At 44.8% G+C, this 25,610-nt stretch overlaps 3 protein-coding genes across 13 annotated transcripts in view; all 3 read right to left on the reverse strand.

The window, feature by feature from the left end:
- TAF1 (TATA-box binding protein associated factor 1) overlaps nt 1-5,718 on the reverse strand; it is a 30,074-nt gene extending 24,356 nt beyond the window's left edge. The window contains exons 1-7 of one of the 2 annotated variants that reach the window (XM_030448888.1): nt 5,554-5,718; nt 5,209-5,326; nt 4,363-4,479; nt 3,232-3,351; nt 2,546-2,619; nt 716-934; nt 63-284 (exon numbers count right to left, since the gene is read on the reverse strand). In XM_030448888.1, coding sequence (XP_030304748.1) covers nt 63-284; nt 716-934; nt 2,546-2,619; nt 3,232-3,351; nt 4,363-4,479; nt 5,209-5,326; nt 5,554-5,679 — 996 coding nt within the window. In that variant the 5' untranslated portion in view covers nt 5,680-5,718. Of the gene's footprint in view, nt 1-62; nt 285-715; nt 935-2,545; nt 2,788-3,231; nt 3,352-4,362; nt 4,480-5,208; nt 5,327-5,553 lie in introns of both variants that reach the window. The other variant, XM_030448886.1, reaches the window with a different exon arrangement.
- A 223-nt stretch (nt 5,719-5,941) lies between these two features.
- On the reverse strand, nt 5,942-17,613 carry RHOG (ras homolog family member G). Of its 9 annotated transcripts, none has more exons than XM_030449052.1 (5): nt 17,539-17,613; nt 15,580-15,635; nt 12,910-12,954; nt 12,006-12,045; nt 5,942-10,258 (listed from the first exon to the last, which is right to left on the reverse strand). In XM_030449052.1, the coding sequence occupies exon 5, from the start codon at nt 10,235-10,237 to the stop codon at nt 9,662-9,664; it is 576 nt and encodes a 191-aa protein (XP_030304912.1). In that variant the 5' UTR covers nt 10,238-10,258; nt 12,006-12,045; nt 12,910-12,954; nt 15,580-15,635; nt 17,539-17,613; the 3' UTR covers nt 5,942-9,661. The 9 variants fall into 9 exon arrangements, with proteins under 9 accessions (XP_030304912.1, XP_030304913.1, XP_030304915.1 ...); XM_030449053.1 differs by lacking the exon at nt 12,006-12,045 and adding an exon at nt 16,686-16,837 and having other exon boundaries at nt 17,539-17,607; XM_030449055.1 differs by lacking the exons at nt 12,006-12,045; nt 17,539-17,613 and adding exons at nt 16,686-16,837; nt 16,974-17,014.
- Nucleotides 17,614-18,555: 942 nt separating this feature from the next.
- Nucleotides 18,556-25,279, reverse strand: ITGB1BP2 (integrin subunit beta 1 binding protein 2). 2 transcript variants are annotated; one of them, XM_030449202.1, is made up of 11 exons: nt 25,094-25,279; nt 24,815-24,864; nt 24,659-24,715; nt 23,918-24,066; nt 23,664-23,776; nt 23,324-23,382; nt 22,177-22,247; nt 21,859-21,961; nt 20,617-20,736; nt 20,095-20,157; nt 18,556-18,981 (listed from the first exon to the last, which is right to left on the reverse strand). In XM_030449202.1, the coding sequence occupies exons 1-11, from the start codon at nt 25,155-25,157 to the stop codon at nt 18,688-18,690; spliced, it is 1,143 nt and encodes a 380-aa protein (XP_030305062.1). In that variant the 5' UTR covers nt 25,158-25,279; the 3' UTR covers nt 18,556-18,687. The 2 variants fall into 2 exon arrangements, with proteins under 2 accessions (XP_030305062.1, XP_030305063.1); XM_030449203.1 differs by lacking the exon at nt 23,918-24,066 and having other exon boundaries at nt 23,664-23,799.
- Nucleotides 25,280-25,610: the final 331 nt, after the last annotated feature.

Raw genomic sequence — 25,610 nt, forward strand, 5'->3', positions numbered from 1 at the left:
TTGTACAGCAATCCCTAGAGCCACACACATCTCCACACCTTTCCCCACAGTTCCCTTCTCACCCCCTCATCTGTGTGGCCTTTAACCTCCTGCTCCTTCTTCTTCTCTTTCAACTTGAAACCATAATCAAATCCACTGCCATCTTCAGGGATCCCCAGCATATCATACCAGAGCTGTGCTGGGCCATAGCGCCACTCTGCCACCTTAGGCTTTGTATCTGTCACTTTGTCTATGTCACCAGTTGATTGGGAAAACTTGGATTCCACAGGTGCCATCATGGTAATCTGAAGCACAGCAAAGAAGGGAGTTATTATACTGATGGTCTATTTAAGTGTCAATACACATTTCTTCCTTCCAAGTTTGCCAGCTTATTCTCAGAGGAGAAAAGTATTTCTAAGAAGCACTTTTCCATACTTACTAGCTGCCTTAAGAATGTTCTGCACTTAGACTTCCAAGAACACACAGATTTCTTCTTGATACAAAGAGGATAAGCTCTCCTATTGATCCTGTACCACGGGTGGAACCTTCTCAGTAAGAAGCCATCACCTGAAGTCACTGACTAGCATCTGGAGAAGAGCTTCTGCATAGCTGGAATACAAGCCAACCCTGTCCTCCAGTTTTATTTTAGAGGAAAAGCTCTTCACTCTAAAAGTCACTGTCCAATCCACTACTAACCCCAGTGCTAGCTGGCGACCCTAAGACTCAGATATCCCACCTCATCATCTGAAAGGCACTGCTCAGGAGGGGGAGGAGCAGCAAACTCATACTCCCAAGGAGATTTTCCTTCCATTCCACTCTCTACCATAACTTCACCCTCCTGTATCTGCACTTCTTGTGCTAACTCCCGGTGTTTCTTCTTGCGTTTCCTTCGGGCGCTACGCCAAACCGATGGAACGTTCTTTCCAGGGCCAAAGAGACGCAGGAAACGCAGCACCTAGAACAAGAAAAAACAACAGGATCAGAGAAAAGAGACGCTGTGGGATGCCTGTCTGCCTTTCCCTTACTTAAAACGCAGTAGTGAAAGGCAGCACTCTGAAAATCAAGCTTAGCGAGTACTAAAATTCCAGCCCCGTATGCTACCAACAAGCTCTTTGTTGTACTTGCAAAAAAAGTTCTGGATCTATCTGTTCAATGGATCCTTCCTTTTCAAAAGGATTTATTCTTCATTTCAGATAGAGTGAAACAAAACAGAGAGAAGAAAGATTGCTTTACACATTGGGCATGTGGTAAGACTTGACCTGGGAATAATTTTTTTTCATTTTGAACAATACACAACCTTCAGAAAAACTTATTCATATTGAAGAAGAGTTGATCAAACTACTAGCAAAAGAGACAAAGCTAGAAGATAGTTATATAAAGCAAAGATTTCTTAAGCAACAGAGAAAAACATGGTTCAGAAATAGAACACTCATTTTTGTTTCCACCATAATGCAGTTCCCCTACATGCACACTGCATACCACCAAAATCAGCACTAATGACAAATTTCTTTCTTCTACAATTATGTTTGCTGGTTTTCAAGCATCAATAATTGTTACTCAGAGCACTCTTGTAAAGCATTATTCTCATATTAACAGATTTAGAATGAGAAATTAAAACCAAAGATTTGTAAAGAGACATCCTATTGATGTTCCCTGTTAATCTGTTATGCTGACCTGTAAACAGAATACGGTTTAAACAACCACTCTGTCAACCTCTGCCCACACTCGCATTATCATTCTTCCCAAAACTCCTGCAGATTACTTCTGAACCTTTGCCAGTTCCAGTGACTTGAGCCTCATCTAGATTTCTAGTAGACAGAGGTTACCTAATTTTCTAAAACATGACATTTCCTTACACAAAACCTGTGATAAAGGCAAACATAAAATGAAGTTATGCTGGCTTACAACCAGCATAACTATATGCTTGGCAACTACAAGCTTATCCTCCTTTTCCTCCTACATTTCCACTCTACAGCTTACTGAAATACACTGACCATATTTGCTATTTAGGAGCATTTAGGAAACTACTGCAATGAATTCACTTTGTGCAAAAAACATTCATTCTTTCAATCAGCTAGGTATTGAGCTACTTTCTGAGCCATACTGAGAGCAGTTTTGAGGAAGGATTAAGTAACGTATACAGATTATAAATTATTTAGGAGGAGAACACCACGTGCAGGACAGCATGGAAGGAGGAGCAGGAATTTGCCAGAAAAGCCTGAAAGCCAACAGATCATTTTTTTAATTGTCTGGCAAAAGTATTCCCTACTAAATCAGAAAAACAACCTCCACAAATCAACAGGCCTGTCCTATGGTCTTACAAAACAAAAAAAAATTATTTCACAGATGATTTATACAATACTTTTTAAGAGGCTCCTAAAACTGGAAGGAAAAGCATTACATATTAAACAGTCTGGTAAGAGTAGTGCACACAATCTAAAGAAACTACTGAGTGAGCAAGAACACCTAAGCTATTACTTACTACATACCCTTAGTACTATACAGTTCACATTTACATGGCTTACATGTTCCATTTTCTGTTACTTTCACATATCTATTACTATACCTTGCCTGGTCGAAATTCCGGGAAGAGCTCTGTAACACTTGGCAACTGTTTGGTAGCATCTCGCTGCATGATTCCTGCAAGAGGAAGTGTGAGTTTGCCTTCCTTGGATTCTGCCTGCCTGGCTTCTTGAGGTCCCATCTCTGACTCAGAATCAGAGCTGCTGCTGAAATCCACCTTGTCGGAGGCAGCAGAGGAAGAAGCAATGATGGAGGGCAAAATGATACCGTCTCCATCTTCAGATACTACAATAGAACAAGCACCTTATAAACAAACAGGTTTCCTCCCTGTCCCCTAGTACAGCCCCATAACGCCTCATCTACTGTTTATACCAAGTTATGCAAAAATTAAGCTTCTGCAGGTGTTATGAGTACCATTCTGGTTTAACCTTTCATTTTATCCTAAGCGTTCCAGGTGAATTTCCCAGCCACAACTGAGAGGATGAGATAAAAAAGCAGTTTCATTGTCAATATCAGTATTTTAACAACCACTAGAAACATAATATTTCATCCTGCATTTTAGACAATCCTCTAACACTGCATATCAGGACAAAGACCTACCTTAAGATGCAGTCTGCAGACAGAATTTTCATGATGCGTGGTGCTTGCCGCAGAGTGAGCTGCTATTCAGCAGTGTTTGCTTCCTTCAGACATTCATATTGCAGAGAGAAGAAGAAAGTTCTCACTCACCAGTGCCAGTTGCATCCTTTTCATCTTCTTTCTTTACAGGTACCGGAGGTGGTGGTGGTGGTGGCATCAACTTAGAATCAATATCTTCACAGTCAGCATCGTAATCATCTTCATCTTCATCTGATCAGTCAGGAGAAAAGACTGCATATTAAACAGACAATAAAGACAAACCAGGCAACCTTCCCATTTCTACTATTTCACAGCTGTTCTAACCTAATGAGAAGACTACGTCCTCTTATTAGTAAGGAGATCATTCTTATTTTGTAACTAGACACAAAACTCTCCCAAGTTCAGCTTCCTGCACAAACTCATTTGTAAGACTGAAACTTAAGAAAGAGCAGGAAGGAGAGAAAAAAGACAACCTGAAAGATGATTGAAGCACTTAAAATATATATATATATATACACACATGTATACATATATTTATTATATGTCTATTCTGCTATCACCTTCCCTTATTCACATTTCACAGAGCAAATTAAGTCACTGAAGAAGTAAGGAAAATGTGGTTAAAAAGCCAAAATCCCCTTTACATCCGACTAACCACAACAGGTTAACAGAAAGGTTAAATCTAAGGTAGCTTTAAGTAATATACAAAGATCTAGTATCTGCATCAGCAGCTACTGAAAAGGAAAAGCTGCATAGTTCAAAAAATCTTTTCTAGACAAGAGAGCTATCTCTGGATATCTCACAAAAGAACCAAAGTGCCTTCTGTAGAAAGTAATTTCAGTAAAAGAATTCAAGGGTAAAATAGGATTTATAAGGTCAAAGCAACTCTCTATGGGATCAGAACCTTATCTCTGAGTATCTCCAAGAAGTACCCAGCCTTCAGCACAACCTTCTTCCTAAGAATACAGTTTAAATAAGTATATGCAGGTATTCTCTTCAGGTGATTCCAAAGCAATATATCCTGGTTTCTCTTCTAAGTATGTTTCAACTCTAATGAGGAACTAATTCCTTTAAAAAGGAAGATCAAGGTGGGTTCATCCAGTGAACAGTTTCACAAAAGCTTCAAGGCAAGGAATGAAAAGCCTCACCAGTATAAGAAATATCACCAGTATAAGAGGCCGGCAAATCCTACTGCCCCAGAAAACCTTCTCCAGCTAGAGCTGTAACACTAATCTCATTTACCTGCTCTTCGCATTGGCTGCAGGTTGCCCATTGCCTGCTTATACCTACGGCTGTCATCTTCTGCCACTTCATTAATATCTGAATAATCAACAGCATCTTCTGTGCTCTTAATCCAGCCTGAAAAAAAGAAAAGAAATGCAGCCACAGAAAACTTTATCCTAGTATCTATATTAGTTTCTGACTTCACTATGTACATAAAAATTCTTTCCTATAGTTCCTTTTCTTAGAGTATTATTTTCCCTCATTCCAACTAAAAGCTCCAAGAGCTCTGAATTTCCCCTGGTAGGTAACTAACTTTAGCACAAGGAACACTCGGTGAAAAGGTTCAACAAGCTTCAAAATACAACATAAAAAAACCCCAATCTGTGCACAACACATAATGTCACCCAAGCACTAGCGTTTGGATGATGCTCTTGAACACAACACATGATTCTGGGAGGGACCCTACACAAGGTGAGGAGTTGGACTTGATGATCTTGATGAGCTCCTTCCAACTCAGCATATTCTATGATTCTAATAACACTGTGCATTAAATAGGCTTGTTTAACAAGGGGGCAAACACTGAATAAATATCTAGGAGGGAGGAGAGACAAGTAAAGAGTAAAGTAAAGTAAAGTAAAGTAAAGTAAAAAAAAAAACCAAAGAGAACAAGTGCAACAGCGACCAGAGATAATGTGGGATTCACTTTGAGAAGAAGGCAAAGCCTTCATCAGAGGACCTCTGACCAGATAACATCAGGATACTTCTTGCAGTCCCAGATGACCCGGGTGCATTTCTTCCTCTCCAGTAAGGGGTCTGATTCCGCAGCCCCTCTGTCATTTAACTTTAGACAATAAAGTTCCCAACCTTCCTCGTCCAGGTGGGCTCCATCGGCCTCCGGGCTGTCCTCCTCGCTGGCTGTGATCTCAGTGATCAGGTTGCCCAGTCCCAGCACACCCAAACCGGCGAGGTGCTTCTTGGATTCCTGGAGAGACCAGAACCACATCCCAGCTAGGAGGTTCTGCCGGCACCGCCAGCCAGGCTGGGTCGACCCGCCTGCTCGGTCCCATCCTGCAACCTGCCCCACCAACACGTCCTCCCTGGCCAGCCCCAGAGCCGCGCCGCTTGGGACCCGGATTCCTCTCCCATCCCTCAGCTCGAGCCGCCGAATGGGCCGAGCCGAAGCGTCTCCCCGGACCGACACCGCTCTACCTTGTCGAGGACGCTGTCCCCCTCCAGCTGCCCCGCCTCATTGATGTTGCCGAAGAGAAACCCGGCCAGAGAGAAGGGCTCGGTGCGCCCGCCATCCACCTCCTCCTCGCTCTCCGAATCTGACATCGCAACGACGCCGACCCGGAACCGGAACGCCGGGCGGGCCACGATCGGAGGAAGAGGCTCCCCCCCCACACACACCCCCTAACCCGGTTCGGCTCACAGCGCCCCGCGCGGGCACACCACGCAACGGCCCAAGGAAGCGCAAAGGCTTCGGCGTTCACCGAAAACTCGTTTATTGCACTTAAGAACGGGGGTCTGGCTTTCCACAGGAAAGAACTAAGTGTAGCGTTACAAAAGGGCAGAGTGAATTAATACAAGAGCCAAGCGAGATGAGGAAAAGTTTATTATAACAATTCTGCATAATTAAAAAAAAAACCTCTTCAGAAACGTTAGCAGTAAGACAGAAGACCGATCATTTTATGGTATAAAATTAAGTTGCCAGTGTATGTATCAGTACCACACTTGAAGAGTCTTGGGCTCCCACTGCTGATGGGCCCTCCCCGCAGCCCAGGCAGGAGGTCAGTGCCCCAGTGAGATTTGCTTCTTGGCACCAGCCCAAGCAGCACTGAGATTTCTACAGAGAAAACGTTAAATACTCAAGAGACAAAGCACAGTGAGGCTCTTCTAATTTAAATTTCATAGAAATAACTGTAAACGGGAGAAAGCGCTTATGCATCTAAGCGCACCTCGAGATCCTTTGGACACAGAATTCCTGGACTGCCCAGCTCTCTGTGGGTGGCTTCAACTGTATTTGAAAAACACTATTCCAGAGATCATTCACAAACTGAAAGATTAAAATTGGTCTCTTCATAGAAAGTCTCTTCTGTGAATCAAGAAATATACGCTGCATTTCTATTCAGTGACAAACCAAGGAAACTTAACAGTTTGGGAAATCCATACCCAGGTTTTCTGAACTCCCAAAAGCAAACAAAGTACAGCTGTGGGATTGTGTGAAGTCTCTCTTTGTTACCTGCCCCCAGAAAAAAAAAATGTAAGAAGGAAATAGATTGTAGGCTGATGCACAAAACTACTTACAATAAAATGCACCAACTACAGAGGGAAAAAAAAAGTAGGGAAATCACATACTGAAAATGCCCACTGAATGGAAAAACTAGTTGGATCCATGGACTCCTGAAGCTCATTCTAGTGACAAGCAGAGGCTGGAGGAAACCAGTTGCAAGCCTTCAGGATTTTTGCTCCTGGCAGAAAGCAACAGAAGCACAAGGCACAAAAATAACTATTAATGAGGTACTCCAAAGTCTGTAAGTAGTTTTGTTACAGTTTTCAAAGTTCACTTTCATGTTCATTTTCATCACTATTGTGCTGTTCTCCTCAGTACTGTTGTGCAATCCAACTATTAAGTAAATTAGAACACTTTATTGGTGTTCTAGCATAATGCAAATAATAACATAATAAATTCAAAAAAATTGGTTAAGTAGCTGAATTTTATCTCACCGTTCTCTCTTCCAGTTAACACCAGGATGGCTGCTCTGAGAGCCTACAAAACCAGGGGAGGTACATGCAATAATACTTGCTCACAGGATTTCTTTTCCACGAATTTACTGTAATCCAGTTGGGAATAACCACAAAAGATGCAGAACTAAAAGGCTTCAGTATGTAAAAAAAAACTTTTTAAAACAGTAGTAGGTTCAGTATGAAATTGCAAACATTTGCAAGAAAAAAAAAAAAAGTCTGTTGAAATTAAGTCTATTTAAGTGCAGTTCAAACATACCACAAGCTTTTTCAAAGTACATCTCAGAATGTAGCAAAGGGCTTGCACCAAGGCAACTAGACAAATTAGGCCCAACCAGTATTAAAACGCACGAGCACTGGCTTAAATAAATACATTTTAAACATGATAAATTCTATTTACTCAGTCGCTGAAATTTACCTACCGAAAATAATCTTGGATTATAAGGCACAGAGTTAATTGCTGCTTGCAAATCAAGCCCAAGATAAAGGCCTACTACTGAAGTAAAGGCAAAATGTGGTGAGCTGAGGTTACCTCACTGAAATACACTCTCACAGACTGCAGGGCACTGTGGTAGGAGCCACATGTGGAACAGCACTTTTATGAGTGCAAAAGACACAGACACTCCAGATTGTGGCACTTGGTGAAGAAAAATATGCAGTCTCTAGGCTTCATCTTCTAGACATGATGCATAATGGGTGTTTTGGTGTTGCCTATGATCAGGCAATACTGAGAACTCAGTGTTGGTCCACTAGCCATATATACCAGTATTTGGATTTACTGCAGTTAACCTATAGGTTGCAGTTTGCTAAAGCAGTACCAGTAAAAACACACCTCACATATACAAAAATCGCTGTTAGTGTCAGCATAGTTACACCAGCTGAGGAAAGGCACATCCTCTTCTAAGAGGGGAATTAGAGCACAAATACAAATATTTCTATTCACCTAGCATTTTTTGTCTACCTCAGATAAAGGAAGATCACTAATAACCCTGTTGATATATTTTCTGTTATCTCACTAAAATGCTTTTTGGGTTGGTTTTTTTTTTTCTGTCCAAGGTAGATACCAGCACAAGTTTTCTATGTGTGGGAATCACAGGAAAGCAAGTTCTGAATCATCAGTTAAAGCTGCATTTAGACAAAGACAGCACTGTCAACTTCAGACAACAAAGCCCAGTCCAGCACCACTGGTTTCACTCAAGTATCTCTGAAGCATGCCACTTTTATACCATCAAGTTCTAAATTCAAGTCTACAAAAGGTTTTATGATCATTTCTCAGCTGGGCCTGAAAATCACACATAAAGAACAGTGCACATCCTAAAATAAAATCCAGATGCCACTCACTAGAGCTGCTAAGCAAATTTTAAAAGTACACAAATAAAACTTCAGTTAAAAGAGTTTATAATAACTGTTCACAGAGTAGAGAGGAGAAAACTTCCTAGGTAATTCCAGCCAGTGAGTGGCTAACGACTATAAATTTAACTGAAACCATCAGTGAGTTGCCAGAAGGAAATGAGGGTTTCTGGTTCCTGTAAACAGAACTTCCAAATTCTCTGTCAGTGTTCCCCCAGAAAAAACAATAAAGGAAAAATCCATAAAAATGCTATAAAAATCCTAGGTGGTGGCCCCAAGAACACTAAGAAGTAAACCGATTAATTTCTCAAGAGCAAACGGGCTGCTATCAAGTCTCCAGGATTCACTGAAGGGATCACACTAAAAATCTTGTTTTGGCAAGTGTCATCCCAACAGCCTCAGTTGGTCCAAGAAAGTAATGGTTAAGTTTATTCTCAGGGTGCAAAGTATCTTCCGAAAGTGAAATAAAATCTGTTTATAGAAGACTTGCATATAAACTACTCTTCAACCTCCCAAAATTCAACAGTATGAAAATCACTCAAAGGAGTGATTCACCATTATCCCAAGTCCCCTACAGTAGCATAAAGCATCTTCTGCTTCTATTAATAAAACCTTTGCAGGTGTTCCCAAGGTCTTGCTCATCTTGCTCTTTTGCTAAATCTTCATATAAATAAGGTGAATCTCACTAATATTGCAGGCATTTTTGCATGTAAACAAATTGGTTTCAAGCTTTACATTGACAAATTGAAACAACTGCATAGCCAGACTTCTGTCTGTAAAACAAATTCCATTAGTAAATAAGAGATGGGAAAAGCAGCAGCTACACCTAAAGTTACCTGGATTTGTGATTTTTAACAGATGTACTAACTGATGACTATCTAGTAACTGATGGCTATCTAAAAAAGAAGTTTGGCTTCAGAGAAGTTCCTTCTTTTATTTCCCTCCACTAAATAAGTACAGAAGCCAAGTGATCCCTGGAGAAGCTGAAGACTGGAACTTTAGAAATAAAGTAAATATTTGACCTCTCAGCTGGAAAAAAACAAAACAAAACAAAACTGTTGTTTCAGTTTCCCTGAAGCAGTAAGACTACAAGAATATTCATTGCATAAAACATTTCTGCTTAGAGCTGTTAGTGCAAGATGCAAATCTTAAATTTAACTCATCAAAAGCCCTACAAGATCCAAGTCGACATTCAACTTCAAACATCCATCACCCAAGGTAACTATAATAAGATACATTTTCTTGTGTTCTTCTTGGTCACAGGATACAGAACTGCACGCACAGCTTCAGCAAACACCTCACGAACACCCTCCTGATTCAATGCTGAGCACTCCAAGTATTTGACTGCTCCAATTTGTTTAGCCAGCGAAGTTCCCTGCTGTGGGGTAGTGGGAGCCAAGCTTTGCTCTTTTAACTTTTTAACTGTTTCCAGGTCATTTCTCAAGTCTCTCTTCGTGCCCACTAAAAGAATGGGAACATTTGGACAGTGGTGAGAAACTTCAGGGTGCCATTTGTGCCTCACATTTGCATAGGAAGAGGGGCTCCCAATGGAGAAACAGATGACAAAAACATTGGTCTGAGGATAGGAAAGCGTGCGCAGGCGGTCATATTCCTCCTGGCCTGCTGTGTCCCAGAGATTCAGGCTGACTGTCCGGCCATCAACAGTCATTTGGGCACTGTAGTTGTCAAAGACAGTCGGGATATATTCCTCTGGGAATGCATTTGTGGTATAGCTGATGAGAAGACAAGTTTTTCCCACAGCACCATCTCCGACAACTACGCACTTTATAGTCTGCATTCTTCACCAAGAAACAAAGTCCTGCACAAAGCAAGGAAAAAAATTAAGAAAGGCATGATGGTAATTTTAAAGGTAGGTTTTAACAAGTGTTTTTAAAATGGCTAAAAATTTCTTATCACAACTAGACACACTCAGTGTCTCAGAAGCCATTATGAAGAGCTCACAGGCTATAAAGACAACAGTGAAATGGAGATCCAGTGAGTTGAGAGCTCAGTGACAACTGGCTGCATTCCAACCATGTAAGTACAAATTAGCCAAATTCCCACAGTCTTGCCTTACTGTCAGGCAGCTTCCCACAGGCAAAGGGACAAGTCCTTAGACCTCCAAGAATCACACTTCTTGTCTATATAATCTATTGCCCAAACAGTTTAGGCAAGGTCAAACAAGAGAGGTCAAAAAATTACAAAATAAACCAAGGTACTGGGCTGCACTCTACTGACTACTACTATAATTCACTCAATTCAGAATCAATCAGACCTCAAGAAACTGCATTATTTAGAGGACACCAATTAAAAGATTTAGAAAGTAGCATGAATAAAAGAAGCTATTATTTGAAATATAGCCATAGTATTCAGATAAGACTACATGAAGAATTTTTCTGAAGAAAGAGCAGAATATTCTCACTAATCAGTGACAGAACAAGCAGGACTTAATAGGCCTGAGCTACAATAAAGAATGCTTATACCAAGAATTAGAAAAATACATGCTGTAAAAGATGAACAATCAAACAGCCTTCCCAAACAGACTGGAGAACTGGTACATTTGACACTTAAAGGCTTCCCTATCACCTTCCTGATACATGAAGAGAAGGTTTGCTAATCAAACAGACATTGCCTAAAATTCAATTCATTCTAACCTTTCATCACATGAACATCACAAACTTTGAAAATAGCATGGAATAACTACAGGCTGTTGTATGCTGGAGCTTCCACTGCTAGCCTGAACAAGAAGGAACTTGAATCTGCCTTCTCACCCAAATGCCTTTGAGATACTGTACTATCAGTAACCCTCAACTTGCAACCAGCTGCCAATACTCTACTTCAAACAAAAGAAACAAATAGTGGGTGTAACTGTATTGCATATGCCATGAAGAACACAGCACCATCAAAATAACAAAGGGAACAAGAAAATGAGCAATTGTGAAGTACTTCACTTACAGAAGTCATTAAACCCCCTCCCTCCAACTTCCTCTTCAAGATTATCCAAACAAATCAACTCAACACCATTTAAGTCTCAGCTCTGTCATTTTTGACTAAGTATCTATATCCACATACTGTTGTCTTTCCACTGGGAACACATATGATTCTTCTGTACTAAGTGAAAATAGACTACCTTAAGCAAAGCATAAAACTGCAACAGGCAACTCCTAACATCAGCTGTAGTCGCTACAAAATACAAGTGTTTAAGGAAGCAACAGTGTATATACAGACACACTATCAAAAAACAATCCGTGGGAAGCACCAGGAAGACCCATCAGGACATTGGACATCTGCAGGAAATTTGTAGGAAAATAAGCAGAGCGAAGAAGCAGAAGCAGTTTATTCTTTTTCAAAGTGTCAGCAATTACATTTGTAAACAAACATCAATCACCTGAAATGAAATCTGAAGAGTACTTTTGATTTTTGGCAGAAAAGCATGCATGTGAGTTTCATCATACATCAAAAAAAAAATCAGTCATCCCATTCAAGACTCCAGTCAAATATAAAGAGAGATGTGCATGCAACCACATACTGTAAAGGTAAGCAGTAAAATGAAGAACAGCACTGACCAGCAAAAGCTGGCAGCACCAAGTTCTTCATTTAATAGACCTAGGGGCACATAAAAGGGAAAAAAAAAGATTTTGAAATGTGAAATTACTTAAAACATTAGAAAATTAACATTTTTTGCTTTGAATTATGAATAGAGTTTGAAGACTGCTACTGGCAGCATACATTACAAGATAATATTTCTGAACACAAAGGCTCCAAGTACTACAAGCAAACAGTGACAGTGAGCATATTTTAGTACTGTAACACTGCTCTATCTGGAGATGCAACAGTAATGCACCATCCTGGTCTCTACCACTGCTCTTCCTGTACAGCAGACCACTACCTGTTTTAAGACACTGTATGGTTTCTTTAGCAGCCTTCAGATCTTTCCAAACCCTGTTTCTCCTTCCCACCTCCTCAGCTGTGACCACACCACACTGAAAAAGGGTGAGGACTTGTTTCATCCTGTTTACAGAGTAGTACCCACGATCAACTGTGTTGGTACAACCAAGCCAGTGATGTGGTGGCAATTGAGTCATGGAAGGGAAACACCATATGCTGCTACTGCTTCTGAAGTACCATCAGACTGCAGCACAAAGAACAGGTTTTAAGCTTAATCCTGCTTTTACTTCGTATCATTGAACTGCTAGAGGATGTAATGCCAGAAACCTTAATGGTGACCAACAATTCCAGAGCAAAAGGTTTTTTCCAAGTGAACTAACTGTGCAACAGACCACAGTCACTAAGAAGTGACATCACAGAGATGGCAGAAGTAAATTAGCTGTATACATGCAATAAAAACCAAACTATAGAAACAGAAGCCTCATGGAAAACAAGATACAGGAAGCCTTTTATATGCCCAGTTCCTAGTTTCTAAAATCAACAAAAATAAATACACAGGGTATCCCAGAATTGCACCCCTACCTGCATACACCAGGCACTGATATCTGGAGGGTCATCACACCAATACTGTAAGACAATACAAGTAGTTTTATATTACTGGTAAACTACAAAGCCCAATGTATCCTGTACCATCAGCAGCTAAAATAGCTTGATTCACACTGATTTAAAATGTCTAAAAGTGTGTTATACAAAGATTATCTTGTTGGTTGTTTTTTTTTCAGGAGGTCATTAGACCTTTCAATTAAGAGAACAGTAAATAGTAAAGTAACAAAAAAGTCTGCAAAATAAATTCTCTTTCAGAACATCAGTATCCTGAATTACCTGACCAAGACTTGGATTTTAGAAGAGCAACACTTATAATAGGAAATAACTCTATGCAAACATTGCAAAGGATCAGAATAAGGTAAAAAGGAGCTAGTAAACTTTTAAGTATGTTTCTCTGAAGGAATCCTTTAAAGTAGGCTGTCTTAGCTGAAGGAATAGAGGGGCATATGTAATAAAAACAAATACACACCAAAGTACACATGATTTAGTACTGAAACACACAACAACAAAAAAGAGTGGAAAGAAGCTCCTATACTGCAGAAACCTGTATGTTGTGAGCAGGTGTAGTTTGGTTAAAGATTTACATATGGAAGACAAAGATTTTTTTTTTTTTTAATTTAAACCACAACCAAGTGAATAATATTACCTCCATCGGGCATTTTCTGCCAATTCCAATTATCACTTTATTGATAATGTATAAAGACTCTACATCTATTTTTTTATCTTCTAAACAATTTGCTTAGCAATAAAAGTCTTAAAAGAAGCTGGGGTTCAAATTTGCATTGAAAAATCTTTTTACTTCTCAAGGAGCCTTGAACTTGTCATTGCATGCTATCTGAATATAAATATATGCTGGAAAAAAAATATTCTCCAAAAATAAAATTACCAACAAACCATTACCAAGAGCAGGAAAATTGGTTTATGGTTTGTTTGGTTTTGTTTTTTTTTTTTTTTTTTTGGTTTTTTTTTTTTTTTTTTTTTTTTTTTTGGTTTTTTTTTTTTTTTGTGAGCTCTGAAAGAATTTTTTGGGGAAAACCTGAGAGAGAACACAAAGTACAGCAATTTACAAGAACTAAAAAAAGAGAAAATACAGATTAACATGCCAACAGATCAAAAACAAGACTTAGAATTTAGAAACAAAAAACTGGACACAAGCTTGAAAACCAGGCTTAAAGGTTAGTCAGCAAGAGAAAGGAGAGAGCAGAAAGTCCAAGGTAATTCTGGTTGCTAAGCTCTGCCAAAGAAAGGACTTTTGCTATAGTTAAGGTGGAAGATCCTAAGAACAGAAAGAGTTCTAGCAGTTACAGCAGAATGGGATTAATTTTCAAAGAACTACGAAAAAAACAACCAAAACCAAATCACCCCAAAAAGAAGTGTTGTTCAGAACTATGTAGATGAGAGCTATTTCTACCTTGTCCATCAGTGCCTTTGAATTAGAAAACTGGCATTCCTGTTTGGGTTAGCTTCCTTCTGAGAAGATGCTGCAAAGTTTGCCTTCCCTACCTGCATACTTGGCACTTCCATTGGAATGTGCATGATTTCAATCGACGTGTAGAAACATTGTCTGAAGCTCTGCTCCCCTTCTGACCTAATTACATATTTTCTGGTATCATTAACATAGCTTGCTCTGCTATAACCCAGCTGGACATCTGCTGGTGAAATTCACCATTGGGATTCCACCCCTCCTCCCCACAAAGATATCGTAAGTGAAATCACAGGATGATTGTGTTCCATCAACATTTTTGTGTAGCAGAGAAAAAAAGTCTAGATCTGCCTTTTAATACTTCTGAAGGAAAGTTCCCTGTTTGCTGAGAGAAGGGAGAAAACAGTGACAGAAAACAGCAAGTAAACATGAATCTGAATTTTTCAGGGTTTTTCCAGATTTTTACTTTTTATACTTCTCGTACTTTGAAGAATTCTTAGCAAAGGAACTACTTCTTAGCAGAATATGTCTCTACCCTTGCTACGTTAACAACTGATGCCTCTTTGTTAGCTGGATTTTAGCTCTGATATTGCTCTTTGATAATGTCATTTTCATAGTTTGTCAGGTCTTCCATTATCTCTTTTCAGTCTGGAAAGGGAGTCATTTTGGCCAAGAATGAGAGGAAACACCCTAGGAGTTAAGCCAAAATCACCTGTACTGAGCTGTGTCATTCTGTTCAGCCACCACCTTTGATCAATCCCTCCTCGCTTCACAGACTCCTAAGTTTGATGCTGCTTTATCAGTAGCAAACAGAAGCAGATGCTAAGAAATCTAAACAACTTAACTGTTCATCTTTCAGTAACAAAAGCCAGATCAGAGATGATTCACTCTGCCTAATAAATGAAGTCAGGCAGAAACTTCCAACAACTAATTGGGTGAATAAGGTAGTTCAAAGTATATCCTACCATCCTCACCCAGGAAAAGGAGTTAAAGGACTTTTCATGTGTGCACCTTAGCCACCAGATCTGACAGGGAAAAGGGCTCTCAGCAATATAACCAAGACTGTGTTACTCTTCCGTAACAGTTCAGCTTACTTGCCATTGTTCTAGACAACTGCTGAATGAATGCACATGTGCCAAACTTTCAGGATGCATGCCAAGAAATACAAAAAAAGTTAAATAGTAGACCTCATCCCTAATGCCCTTCAGCAATGAATGACCTACTTGGACTTCTCAGTGTCTTTCAAAGTTTTCACACTGCTTTCTGTCCTGCCATTTACCTGCAAGAGAAACAAAAGAGGTCAACAGTCAGAGTGACAGTAGAGTGGCAAGTCTGCTTTCAGACAGAGGGCAGGAGTCGTGTAGTCAGTCCATGACCCAGAGCTCCATGTGATCAGGGAAACTTTCTGCAGAGCTCCACCTGGTGCTTCAGCTCCTATGCACATATCACTGATACCTAACAAGAGCTCAGTTCCCACTGCTTGTTTCCTCTGTGTGAATCCTAGAAAGGCCCTTCCCCTTCTGGTACAAAAAGCTGTTTCAAAGAAATAAAAGAAACCACCCATTCCCTTTCATATAATGTTTTGACCCCTGTCAAATTAGGGTGACATTGGCTTATTGATGTAAATTTTTTTTTTTTTCAGGAATGAAACACAGAAGCTTTACAATGCAAACACTATTTCATAGGAAATGTGTTTGAAAAAGAAGTGGTCTGCATGAGGGGACCCCAACCACATAAATCTCAGTGCACCAACACACATACAAACACCTGTACTCCAAATTTTATAGTACAGCAATGGTACTAGTGTCCAAACATCAATGACCTTAAATTCTATTAATCCAAAATCAGTTATCTGATATTAAATACTTCCAACGGGCATTAGAAACAAGCTTGCTAAATAATTGCATGTCTGTGAAATAAGACATCAAGGTCTAGCTGCATAATCATGCAGGAATTGAAAACTAGGACTTCAGCAGAGATTTGGATCCCTAGAATATGTACGTGACATGTATCCTGCCATAATCAAAAGCTACACAGTATTAAACTTGGTTTTCCTCCTGTACATGATGTTACAAACACTGCAAGTTTATGGTACACAACAAGAGAACAGTTAAGCTGATGAAAGAGAGCTCTGTTGTGTCTGCTAAACGACTCCTGAAACCCCTCAGCACTCAGAATATTTTAGGCTACCTTGCACCACTCTTCCCAAGACAACAATTTGGTGGTTTTTAAAGAGAAGATCAAATACAACTACTCTTACATACCCCTGTAATAGAAATTCCACTCTCCCCACTCCACCTTTGGAAGAGGCTAATTCATCAAATGCAACCTTTTCTTATATCCGCGGGAAGATTGTCTGAAAGTTGTCCCAGTACTCCCAATGTGGTTAAGCATCAGCCTAACTTCAGAATGTCCAGCCTTTGGACGCCGAGGAAGAGGGAACAAAATGTTCACTGGGCCATTCCTGCTTCCCACACATCCCTGAGTGAGAAACGGGACCAAAGAAAAACTTGTTACTAAACAGCCCCCTTCCCCTGCTCCTCCAGCATCTCTGGATGACCACATCCGGCTCCACAAACAGTGCAGGAGCCGGGACCCGCATTCCACCTCCACCAACCTCTGGAAAGCAAGAAAACAACACGTCCCACGGCTGGGGGTTGATTACTCCCAAGTTCACCCTTCCCTCCTCTAGAGTCGGCCGCTTCCCCAGAAGGACAGGTACGAAGGAGCCACGGGCAGCGCGCGAACAGGCTCCCCCGAGACGGAAATCGCCACCGCCGCAGCTCCCAGGCAGGGAAATGCCGCCACCGGCCCCAGGCCACAGCCCCGCTGACAGCGAGGGTGGCGGCAGCGGACGCGGAGGATCTTCCTCTTCAGAGCACCGCCTGCCACGACCTCCGCCCGCGCCTCCGCCCAGCGGCAACGCTGAGCAGGAACAGACACGCAGGGTGGCCGGGGCCCCGCCGGAGGTCGCTCCCTCGCCGCCAGGCCCGCAGCCACCGCAGCTCAATTCACCTCAGGGCCTGCCGCAGGCCGCGCCGCCGCACACGGAGGAGCCCGGGGCAGCGCCCGCCTCCACACAGCGGTCCTGCCGCCCCCCCTGCCCCGCCAGCTCCGCACTCAGCTCCCTTGCCTCCAATCCTCTCCTCATCCCCGCGAACTCCCCTCAGCCCCGCTCTCACCTCCCGCGCTGCCGGCGGCCGCCGCACCCGGAGCGGCAGCGGATCCCGAACCCGGCAGCACCCGGGCCCCGCCCCTGCGCACGCGCAGTCTGTTCCCCCCCCCTCTTCGTCTCCGGAGGGCCCCGCCGAGGGGGCGCCGCGGAGGGAGAGCGGGGCCGCGGGATGCGCAGCCCGGATCGGCCCAGGGAACGGATGGGCGGGAGAACTGGGCGGAGGTAGCCCGTGAGTGGGGCGGAGAGCGACCTGGAGTGACTGCCCGCTCCTGTTATCAAGTATCGATATTTTAGTACAGTGGGCAAATGTATGCGTCGCCCTCCCCCTCTCTCTCGCTTGGCCATAGAATCATAGAATCATAGAATCCTAGGGGTTAGAAGGGACCTCGAAAGATCATCTAGTCCAACCCCCCCTGCCAGAGCAGGGCCACCTAGAGTACATCGTGCAGGAACGTGTCCAAGCGGGTTTTGAATGTCTCCAGTGAAGGAGACTCCACGACCCCCCTGGGCAGCCTGTTCCAGGGCTCTGTCACCCTTACAGGAAAAAAATTTTTTCGAATATTCAACTTGAACCTCCTGTGCTCCAATTTACACCCATTACCCCTTGTCCTAAAGTCGGTATCGACCTCTCGCATTCCGGCAGTTTCCCGTCTAAAGGTCTTTGCAGAGGAGGACGTCCAAGTCACCGCTGGAGCTGTGGTCAGCGATGACATTTCCCTCGTGACACAGTCGCCATCTCCCCTCCACACACTTCCCGGATCTGGCTTCTCCACTGTGGAGGGAGTGAGGCGGGCTGGGGTCTCAGGGTCAGGTTACGCTGCTGCCCTGGGGCTTTGCACCCCTCAGAAACGCCACGGTCAGGCAGAACGCCAGGCTATGAACACCCGGCCCCAGGGAAAAGTGGCACAGGCATAGGTGCAGACAACAGGGATTCTCCCGCTGTTCTGCCACAGCCGAACATAGGAGAGGGAGAGACAAATGGCAGGGTTCTGACACAATTCTTAAGAGTTTGTCTATCAGAAAATTCAGAGTATAACCTTTGCTCTGGGTTTTTATTACTTGCCACTTCTCACTGGCGGAGAAGGGTGTGCTCCAGCCTGCACGACTCTGTGCTGGCTTTGCTCCGCCGGAGCTGATACCAAAGCTCCCCACTAGCTCAGGAGCCTTCACTGCTCAGCTCCTTAAGTACTTGACTGTCAGTTGCTGTCAGTGGTGTTCCCGGGTTCAGTTCATCTTCTTCCTCCGACCAGCTCAAGCTATCATCAGAGTCTTCCCCAGACTCTGCCCCGAGCTCCTCTGCATTGGCAGCCTCTTTCTCCTGCTCACCACAGCGGTTCAACCTGCTTTGGGGGAGCTCCAGCATGGCCCAGGAGCCAGGGCTGGCTTTGTAGAGTGTGATCTCCACCTTGGTAGGGACCATGTTCACAAAGCTCTTCTCTATTTCTATGACCTAGAGAGATGGAAAGGTGCAGTGAGATAGGCAGAAGAGGGAAGGGAACAAATGCTTATTATTCCCCTTACTGACAGAGCCCAGTCAGAGAAGAATGGAGATCTCTTCTTGTGTGTTAGGAGACAGAGAAGGATGAAACCTGGGCTCCAGCTTAGGTTCACAGTGTTGTCTAAGCAGGACTGCGGTTTTGCTACAGAGCTCAGGAGAGCACAACAAGCCACAGCCACATGCAGGGTTGCAGTACAGCCCTCTCACCACACCACACCACACCCTGCTGCCTGGAGGCACAGCGAACACACACCGGAAATAAAGACATAATAAATATATAATTAATAAATTGTCATTAAATGCGCACACAAGTTCCTGAGTCTTCCTCCTCTTCTGCAGCCAGCAAGCAGCTGAGGAATCAGAGAGTAAATCTCTCATACCACTGCCTGCCTGGAGGCACAGCAGTATTGCAGAGGGAGACAGGGACCTGCTGGGCTAAAGACCCTTTGGTCTGAGACCAAGCCCAGAACAGCCACAGAGCTGTCAGCAACATCCAAGACTGCTCTTACACAGGATCAATCACTGCAGCCACCGCAGCCTCCAAAACAAGCCTCCTCAAAACCCCTGCAGTATTTCCTAGCAGAGATGGCTATAAATGCTGGTACCTGAGTGACCCGGGTCCCAGATGATCCCAACAAGAGCAAGACAGTGCTGGCAGTTTTCAAAAGAGTAGCCAGTGCGCCTTAGGCAGTGCAGAGCAGCCAGGCAGGCACAGTCCTGGTGTGGCTTCCAAGGGTGGTTACCAATATGATATCAATAGAGAAAAACCTAATTTCCCCATCAGCTTTTGCTGCTACAGAAAATTGGAGCTCTGGAAATAAATGGGTCCTCTCTACAATACAGTCAATGTCTGCCTCATACTCCATGCACAGGAAGGACTGTGCTGAAAATGCACCAATAACCATTTTTCCAAAGTCTGAGAATCCTAACTATGCAGACAGTAGGGAGGGAGCCTTTGTCTGAGGCTGCAAACACTTCTCTAAGGGAACAGGCTGCTTCACAGCATTGCAGATTAACCCCATGCAGACTTCTGGAACAGGGATAGCAGAATAAACAGGTTCTTACCCCCCAGAGATCCAGTTCTGCCTGGAAAATCTTATTCCCCTCAAAGGTGACACAAACCTCAAGCTGAAAAATCAACAGAAAATTATCTAAGTGGGTAGCACAACACTATCAGACTCTTCACTGGGCAGTCCAGCTGCCTTCCAGCATTGGAACATATCCCATATTCTATCTCTGTTGTAACAGTCTGGCAAAACCCCCAGCACCTGGGAGCATTTTACCTTCTTCAGAACATGTGGGGTTCACTTCTGTCACTAGCTGAGGGATTCAAGGCCAGTAAAGCCACCCACTGAGGCTGAAACCCACTGAGCTAGAGTGGCTGGGCAGATGCTGCTTGCATCAGCAGAGCTGCTGAGCTCTCAGCTCAGGGATGGCAGGTTGGCAGTGCCAGTCCTGACTGCAGCAATAGTCAGAAAAAGCCATCAAGGAGTGCCAGGCACCTGGCTGGCCCCTGCCTGTTGGCTCATCAAAATCAGGTGCCATGAAAGTACCCATCCCTAGCCCAGCACTGCCAGCCCCACTCACCATGGTGCGGTTGGCTTTCACGCTGCTGAGGAGGGGCAGAGGGTTCTTGGCATAGACTGTCACCACCACCTGGCTGCTGGTTTGGTGCCAGTCGTGCCGGCACGACACTGCCTTCTTGTCCTGTCAGAAAGAAGCACCCATCACAGGGTAACATCTAGCCCAAGCACACCTCTAACAGAGGGGATGCCTGTGCTCCTTTGCACATCCCCTCTGCAGAGTAAGGGGTGAGGTCAGCGCCAGCCAAGCAAGATCAAATCTTGCCTTTTGTGATTGTGTTTGAGGGGAGGTAGTTCATGTGAAGGTGGGCAGTCCTTGGAACATGAGTCATCTGTGCTTTGCTTGGGGTTGATCCAGAGGGATCTGTTAAGACTAGAGACATCTCCTTCTTGTTCCAGAGCCACTCTGCTGTGCCCAAGTTCAGAGACACTGTGCACAGTCAGAAAACTTGGTCTGGAGGGCAGTGAAGGGGCAGTTACTGGACATAGATCATACCATCATGCTAAATTTGGGAGACAGAGGAGCCCCAAATGGCCACATTTATCTTTCACCTTCTGTGCTTTGAGGGTAGCTTTTTCCCCACCAGTCATTTCTAAGCATCACCAGGAGACAAACCCCCTGCAGCCCTCAGCCTTGCCAAGACAATAAAATGCCCCAAGTGGAATGTCAGCTCCAAACTCAAATGACAGTGAGTGCAAAGCATTTGCATCACAACAATCACAGCTCATTCACTGCAGCTCCCTTCACATCCACGGTATGTTTTCTGCTCCAGGACAAAGAAACAAACTGAGGCAGTGGCTGACTCAGAAGAACATGATGCACTTTTCAGTGATATGGGGCTGCTTATGGTGCAATTTTCCCAGCTCCAGCCTGGTTCCATCCAAGAACTGTCCTGGAGAAACTTAACTCATCTGCAGTCCTCTGTCAAAACTGTGGGGCTTTTTGCAGGGCTTTTCCTGAGCTCAGCTGCCTGTCCCTGTGCAGCACCCTGCAGAGCTGGCTATGTCATGGTTGAGGCTACTCCTGCCTCATTCAGCTTCCTATTTCTGCGTGTGAGCACTGACACTTTTTGTGAATGCAGGAGCACTATTTTAAACAGCAGATGGGTGAAGATTAAACATTCAGGGGGCAATTACAAAAATTAAGATAACTGAATGCAGAGACTCCTGTGAATGCAGAGCAAAGGAAGGAGCACTCCTTGGGTGCCACAGCATTTTGCTCACAGGAGTTGCCCTGTCCCCTTACCTCCTTCCCAATCCAGCAGTGCTGCCCCCTCTTGCAGCCCGGTTGCTCCAGGAAGGCAGTGAAGTCTGTTGTTTTGACTCTGCAGCAGCTCCAGTACTTCATCCTGGGGAGAATAAGGTGACCTGAATGTGGACTGCTCCCACAGGAGCAGAAGAGACCACAGCAGGCTTTGGGATGGTGGGGGAGAGGGACTCAGAACCAGCAGCTCCCACTACCCAAACACACCAGCCATGCTGCTGAGGCAATACAACCTTGCAACACAATCCTTTCAGCCCTCATCAGGGCCAGTTAGCTTTTCAGTAAAGGGCTGATTCTTACCCTTCATGGAAGACAGGAACGCCAGGATGGAAAGTACAAAACTCTGTGTTGCTTTCTGGGCCCTGGTAAACCTGTGCAGTGAGAAGCAGAAGAAAGTTTCAGTTGTGTTTCTAGCACAACACGACATGGTACAGTCAGGTGTCTGCCCACTGATGTCCACACCCTGCACAGGGTACAGCACAATGCACGACATCACCCTTTCACTTGGTCCAGCATCCATGAGAACTTACTCTGGATCTATGCCCAGCCAGCAGCCTGGCATTGGTCCCTGTTCCCTGCCAGCAAGGCAGCCACCCCAATCTCACCAGTACTCCAGTGAGATCCCCATGACATTGACAGCAGCTCTTCTGCATGGCCTCTCCCAAACAATAGCCTGATTCCAGGCCAGGCTGGGCAGCACTGGGACAGTGGACAAGTCAGAACACCACAGGAACTCGCTCAGAGGTGCAAGGAGCTGTTGTCCATCCTTTGCCTTCCTCTCCTTATTAAAGTCCCATGTCCTCAGTGTTCACTCCCCTCAGAATCACAGAATTATTGAGACTCAAAAAGACCTCTGAAATCATGAAGTCCAGCCTATGACTTAGCACTACTGAACTGGCTACAGCATGGCACTAAGTGCTATATCCAGCCTTTCCTTAAACACCTCCAGGGAGCTATTCTGTAAAGCTGTCCTCTCTCTGCTGTTTTCAAAGTACATCAGCTCTCCTGCAGCTTGGTCCTTCTGGCACATGCCTCAGGGCAATCAGTCCTACAGAAGGTGGCCTTGGGGCAAGACAGAAAGTGGGCTGTGCTGCGTTAATTAAATGCTGGTGGAAATTATTCCACATGCATTTTACCTATATGCCAATACCCTGAATATGAGCTATATTTAATTGCAAGCGATAAGCAGCTGTGAAATGCAAAGATACCACCAATCTGGGAATCTAAAGGCCTCCTGCAGAAATGTGGCTGGGAGGCAATAGAAGCAGCTAATCCAGGGATGGAATAAGCAGTAACACATAGAGCCAGTGGGCACTGACACCTCTCACCCACATGGCACCCTGCCTGCACCCAGTGGCAGCTGGGAGGCAATGCCCTCCACCAGACCTGAGATGTTCCTGGTCATAATTGTACTCCGTGAAAACATGAGAACTTGCTGGGTACTCACTGCCTTGCAGGCTGCATTCTTGCAGGTTGTGCCAGCTCTCACCTGGGCAGCCATGTCACCTGCAAGAGCAACACAGCTTCACCTTGGGGCACATGCCACCCAAGCCTGCCCTCCAAGCCTTCCCCACAGCCCCCCTTGTCAGGTCCCCAGGCTGGTGTGCACACACCCTGAGCACAGCCCATTGCCAGGCACTGCATGATGCAGCTCTGTGGGTTCGCAGGTGGCTGAGCATACAGCCCCTGCCACCAGCACCTGCCATCCTGTGCTGAACCTGCCATGCAGAACCCCACGATGAACTTGCCACATGCAACACTGGTGATGTCCACCAGATCATCACTACCTGTGCAACTGCCTTCACGTCCCTCATCCTTGGAAGACAGATTCAGTTTCTCCAGTGCCTGCTCCAGAGACCTGGACACTTTAATTGGCAGCAGTACTCTTGGCTCATCAGAGCTAGGAAACAGCAGCAGCAAAGGCTGAGTGGTTTTGAGTTTTTTTGTAGTTTGTATGGATACCTCTCCTGAGGAAGCAGCAGGGCAGGACACATGCAGAAGCAGCACAGCAGGGCAACACCGTTAGCTGAGCCCATCTCACCTGGGTCTTTCCCGAAGCATCTTCTCAGCTGATTTTGGTCCTTGGATGATCAGCTCCTCTGCTGTTTTGGCCTTTGACTTGTTTGAGGTCTCCTCTTGGCTGAAAGGCTCAGGGGGCTTCTCCTTGCAGTGAAACCCCTTTGTGCATCCCTGAGCAGCAGAGGTGAGACCAATGCCTGTTTTGCCCTCCCTAACCCGGTGGCTGCTCCCAAGCCCTGCAAGTTTCCACATGCTGGAGGCTCTGGGTCTTGCAAGGGATGGACTCTGACCCTGCACCCCAGGGCAGGGGCTTCATCTGCAGAGATTCCCAGGAACAAGACAGTGTGGCAGCCTGACCAGGGCCATGGCAGGTCCCAGCTCTGCTGCACCCCAGCTTAACAGCTGAAGGGCAGCAAGAATACCCTTCACATTCCTGGGCATGAGCTGCCTCCTTGCCTCTACCCAGGACTGCTCAGACATGCACAACTGTGCTGGCACTCGGGGCATTTGTGTTCATCCTACAGGATCCTCGTGACAAAACTCAGCCCCTTTTGGCACTCTTCTCCAGGAGTGCCTGCCCCACACTTTAGGAGCAGCACCCTTTCTTGCAGGCTCCTTGAAAGCAGATAGGAAACCCCCAGGCAGCAGAGCAAAGGGGGCAGCCATGACAAGGCATGAAGATGGGACAAAGTAGGACATGGCAGGGCAAGGAAGAAAAGAGAGAGGAGCAGAGGGGGGTTATTTTGGCTAGTGGATCACTCACCTTTATGGAGAGGAACTCAGAAAAGTCTGTTGTGCGCTTCTTGCAACAAGACCACCCCTAGGCATCAGGAGATGACAAATTGCTCAGGAGCAGGAAATCTTGCCAGGCACAAAGTCCCTCCCTGCAGCTCCAGCCCTGGTTCCTACTTATACTCACCTTCAGGGCATCATGGAAGATAGGGACGCCTGGGTGATACTGACAGGAATCTGAAAAGGTAAAATTCGACAGAACCTTTCAGGAGGAGCAATCCTGCCCACAAGCCACCCATGACACCCAGTTGCTCCAGAGCCAGCTCCTGCCACACAGGCTGCCTGTGCTGGGCTCAGCTCAGCCCTGCTTGGCATCTCAGGCTATGGGGTAGCAGCTGAGTTTGCAGACTGGGAAAGTGGTATGTACCCCCATGCACCTCAGTGTGAAGTAGATGAGCCCACTTACCCTTAGTATTGTGCTCAGGATCAAACCTCTGCCCACAGCCCTTGTTATAGCATAGCAGTGCCATAGCTCAGGTGTACTCACGGCGTCCTCCACTCTTTTCATAAAAATCCTATCAGTTTCATCCCTGTCCGTGATCCCCCCTCTGCTTCCATGCAGCTTCCAGCCCAAACATCAGGAGGTGGCTTCGCCTATTTTTGGTAGCAGCTGGAGGAGGTGGCTGGTAATTGAAAACCAGGCTAAAGATGGACATAGCAGCTGACAGATCCGGCGTCCACATTTTTTTGAGAGGTATTTCTGTCCTGTGCCTGGCAGAAGGAATGAGTGCTGCAGGATGACTCTGCACTTGGGGTGGGCAGAGGACTTCCCAGTGGTATGGAGGTATCAGCACCACCCCCAGTGCTTGTGCTCAGTTCAGGACAAACTGTGACTCCTCTTGTGCAACCTATCTGACTCCTGGAACATCACTGTCCTCACAGAAGAGCATGAAATCTAATGTGGCTCCCACCCCTATACTCAG

The sequence above is a fragment of the Calypte anna genome, chromosome 4, assembly GCF_003957555.1.
Source record: "Calypte anna isolate BGI_N300 chromosome 4, bCalAnn1_v1.p, whole genome shotgun sequence".
NCBI classification, from domain to species: domain Eukaryota; kingdom Metazoa; phylum Chordata; class Aves; order Apodiformes; family Trochilidae; genus Calypte; species Calypte anna.

Excerpts from the sequence above, each read along its gene's own strand:
- RHOG (XM_030449054.1), bottom strand. The coding sequence starts at position 10,237 with ATGCAGACTATAAAGTGCGTAGTTGTCGGAGATGGTGCTGTGGGAAAA.
- ITGB1BP2 (XM_030449202.1), bottom strand. The coding sequence starts at position 25,157 with ATGGCACTGCTATGCTATAACAAGGGCTGTGGGCAGAGGTTTGATCCT. Across the intron at positions 21,962-22,176 it reads GTTCCTGTCTTCCATGAAGG|GATGAAGTACTGGAGCTGCT; the intron begins GTAAGAATCAGC and ends TATTCTCCCCAG. Across the intron at positions 18,982-20,094 it reads CAGAACTGGATCTCTGGGGG|GTCATAGAAATAGAGAAGAG; the intron begins GTAAGAACCTGT and ends CCATCTCTCTAG.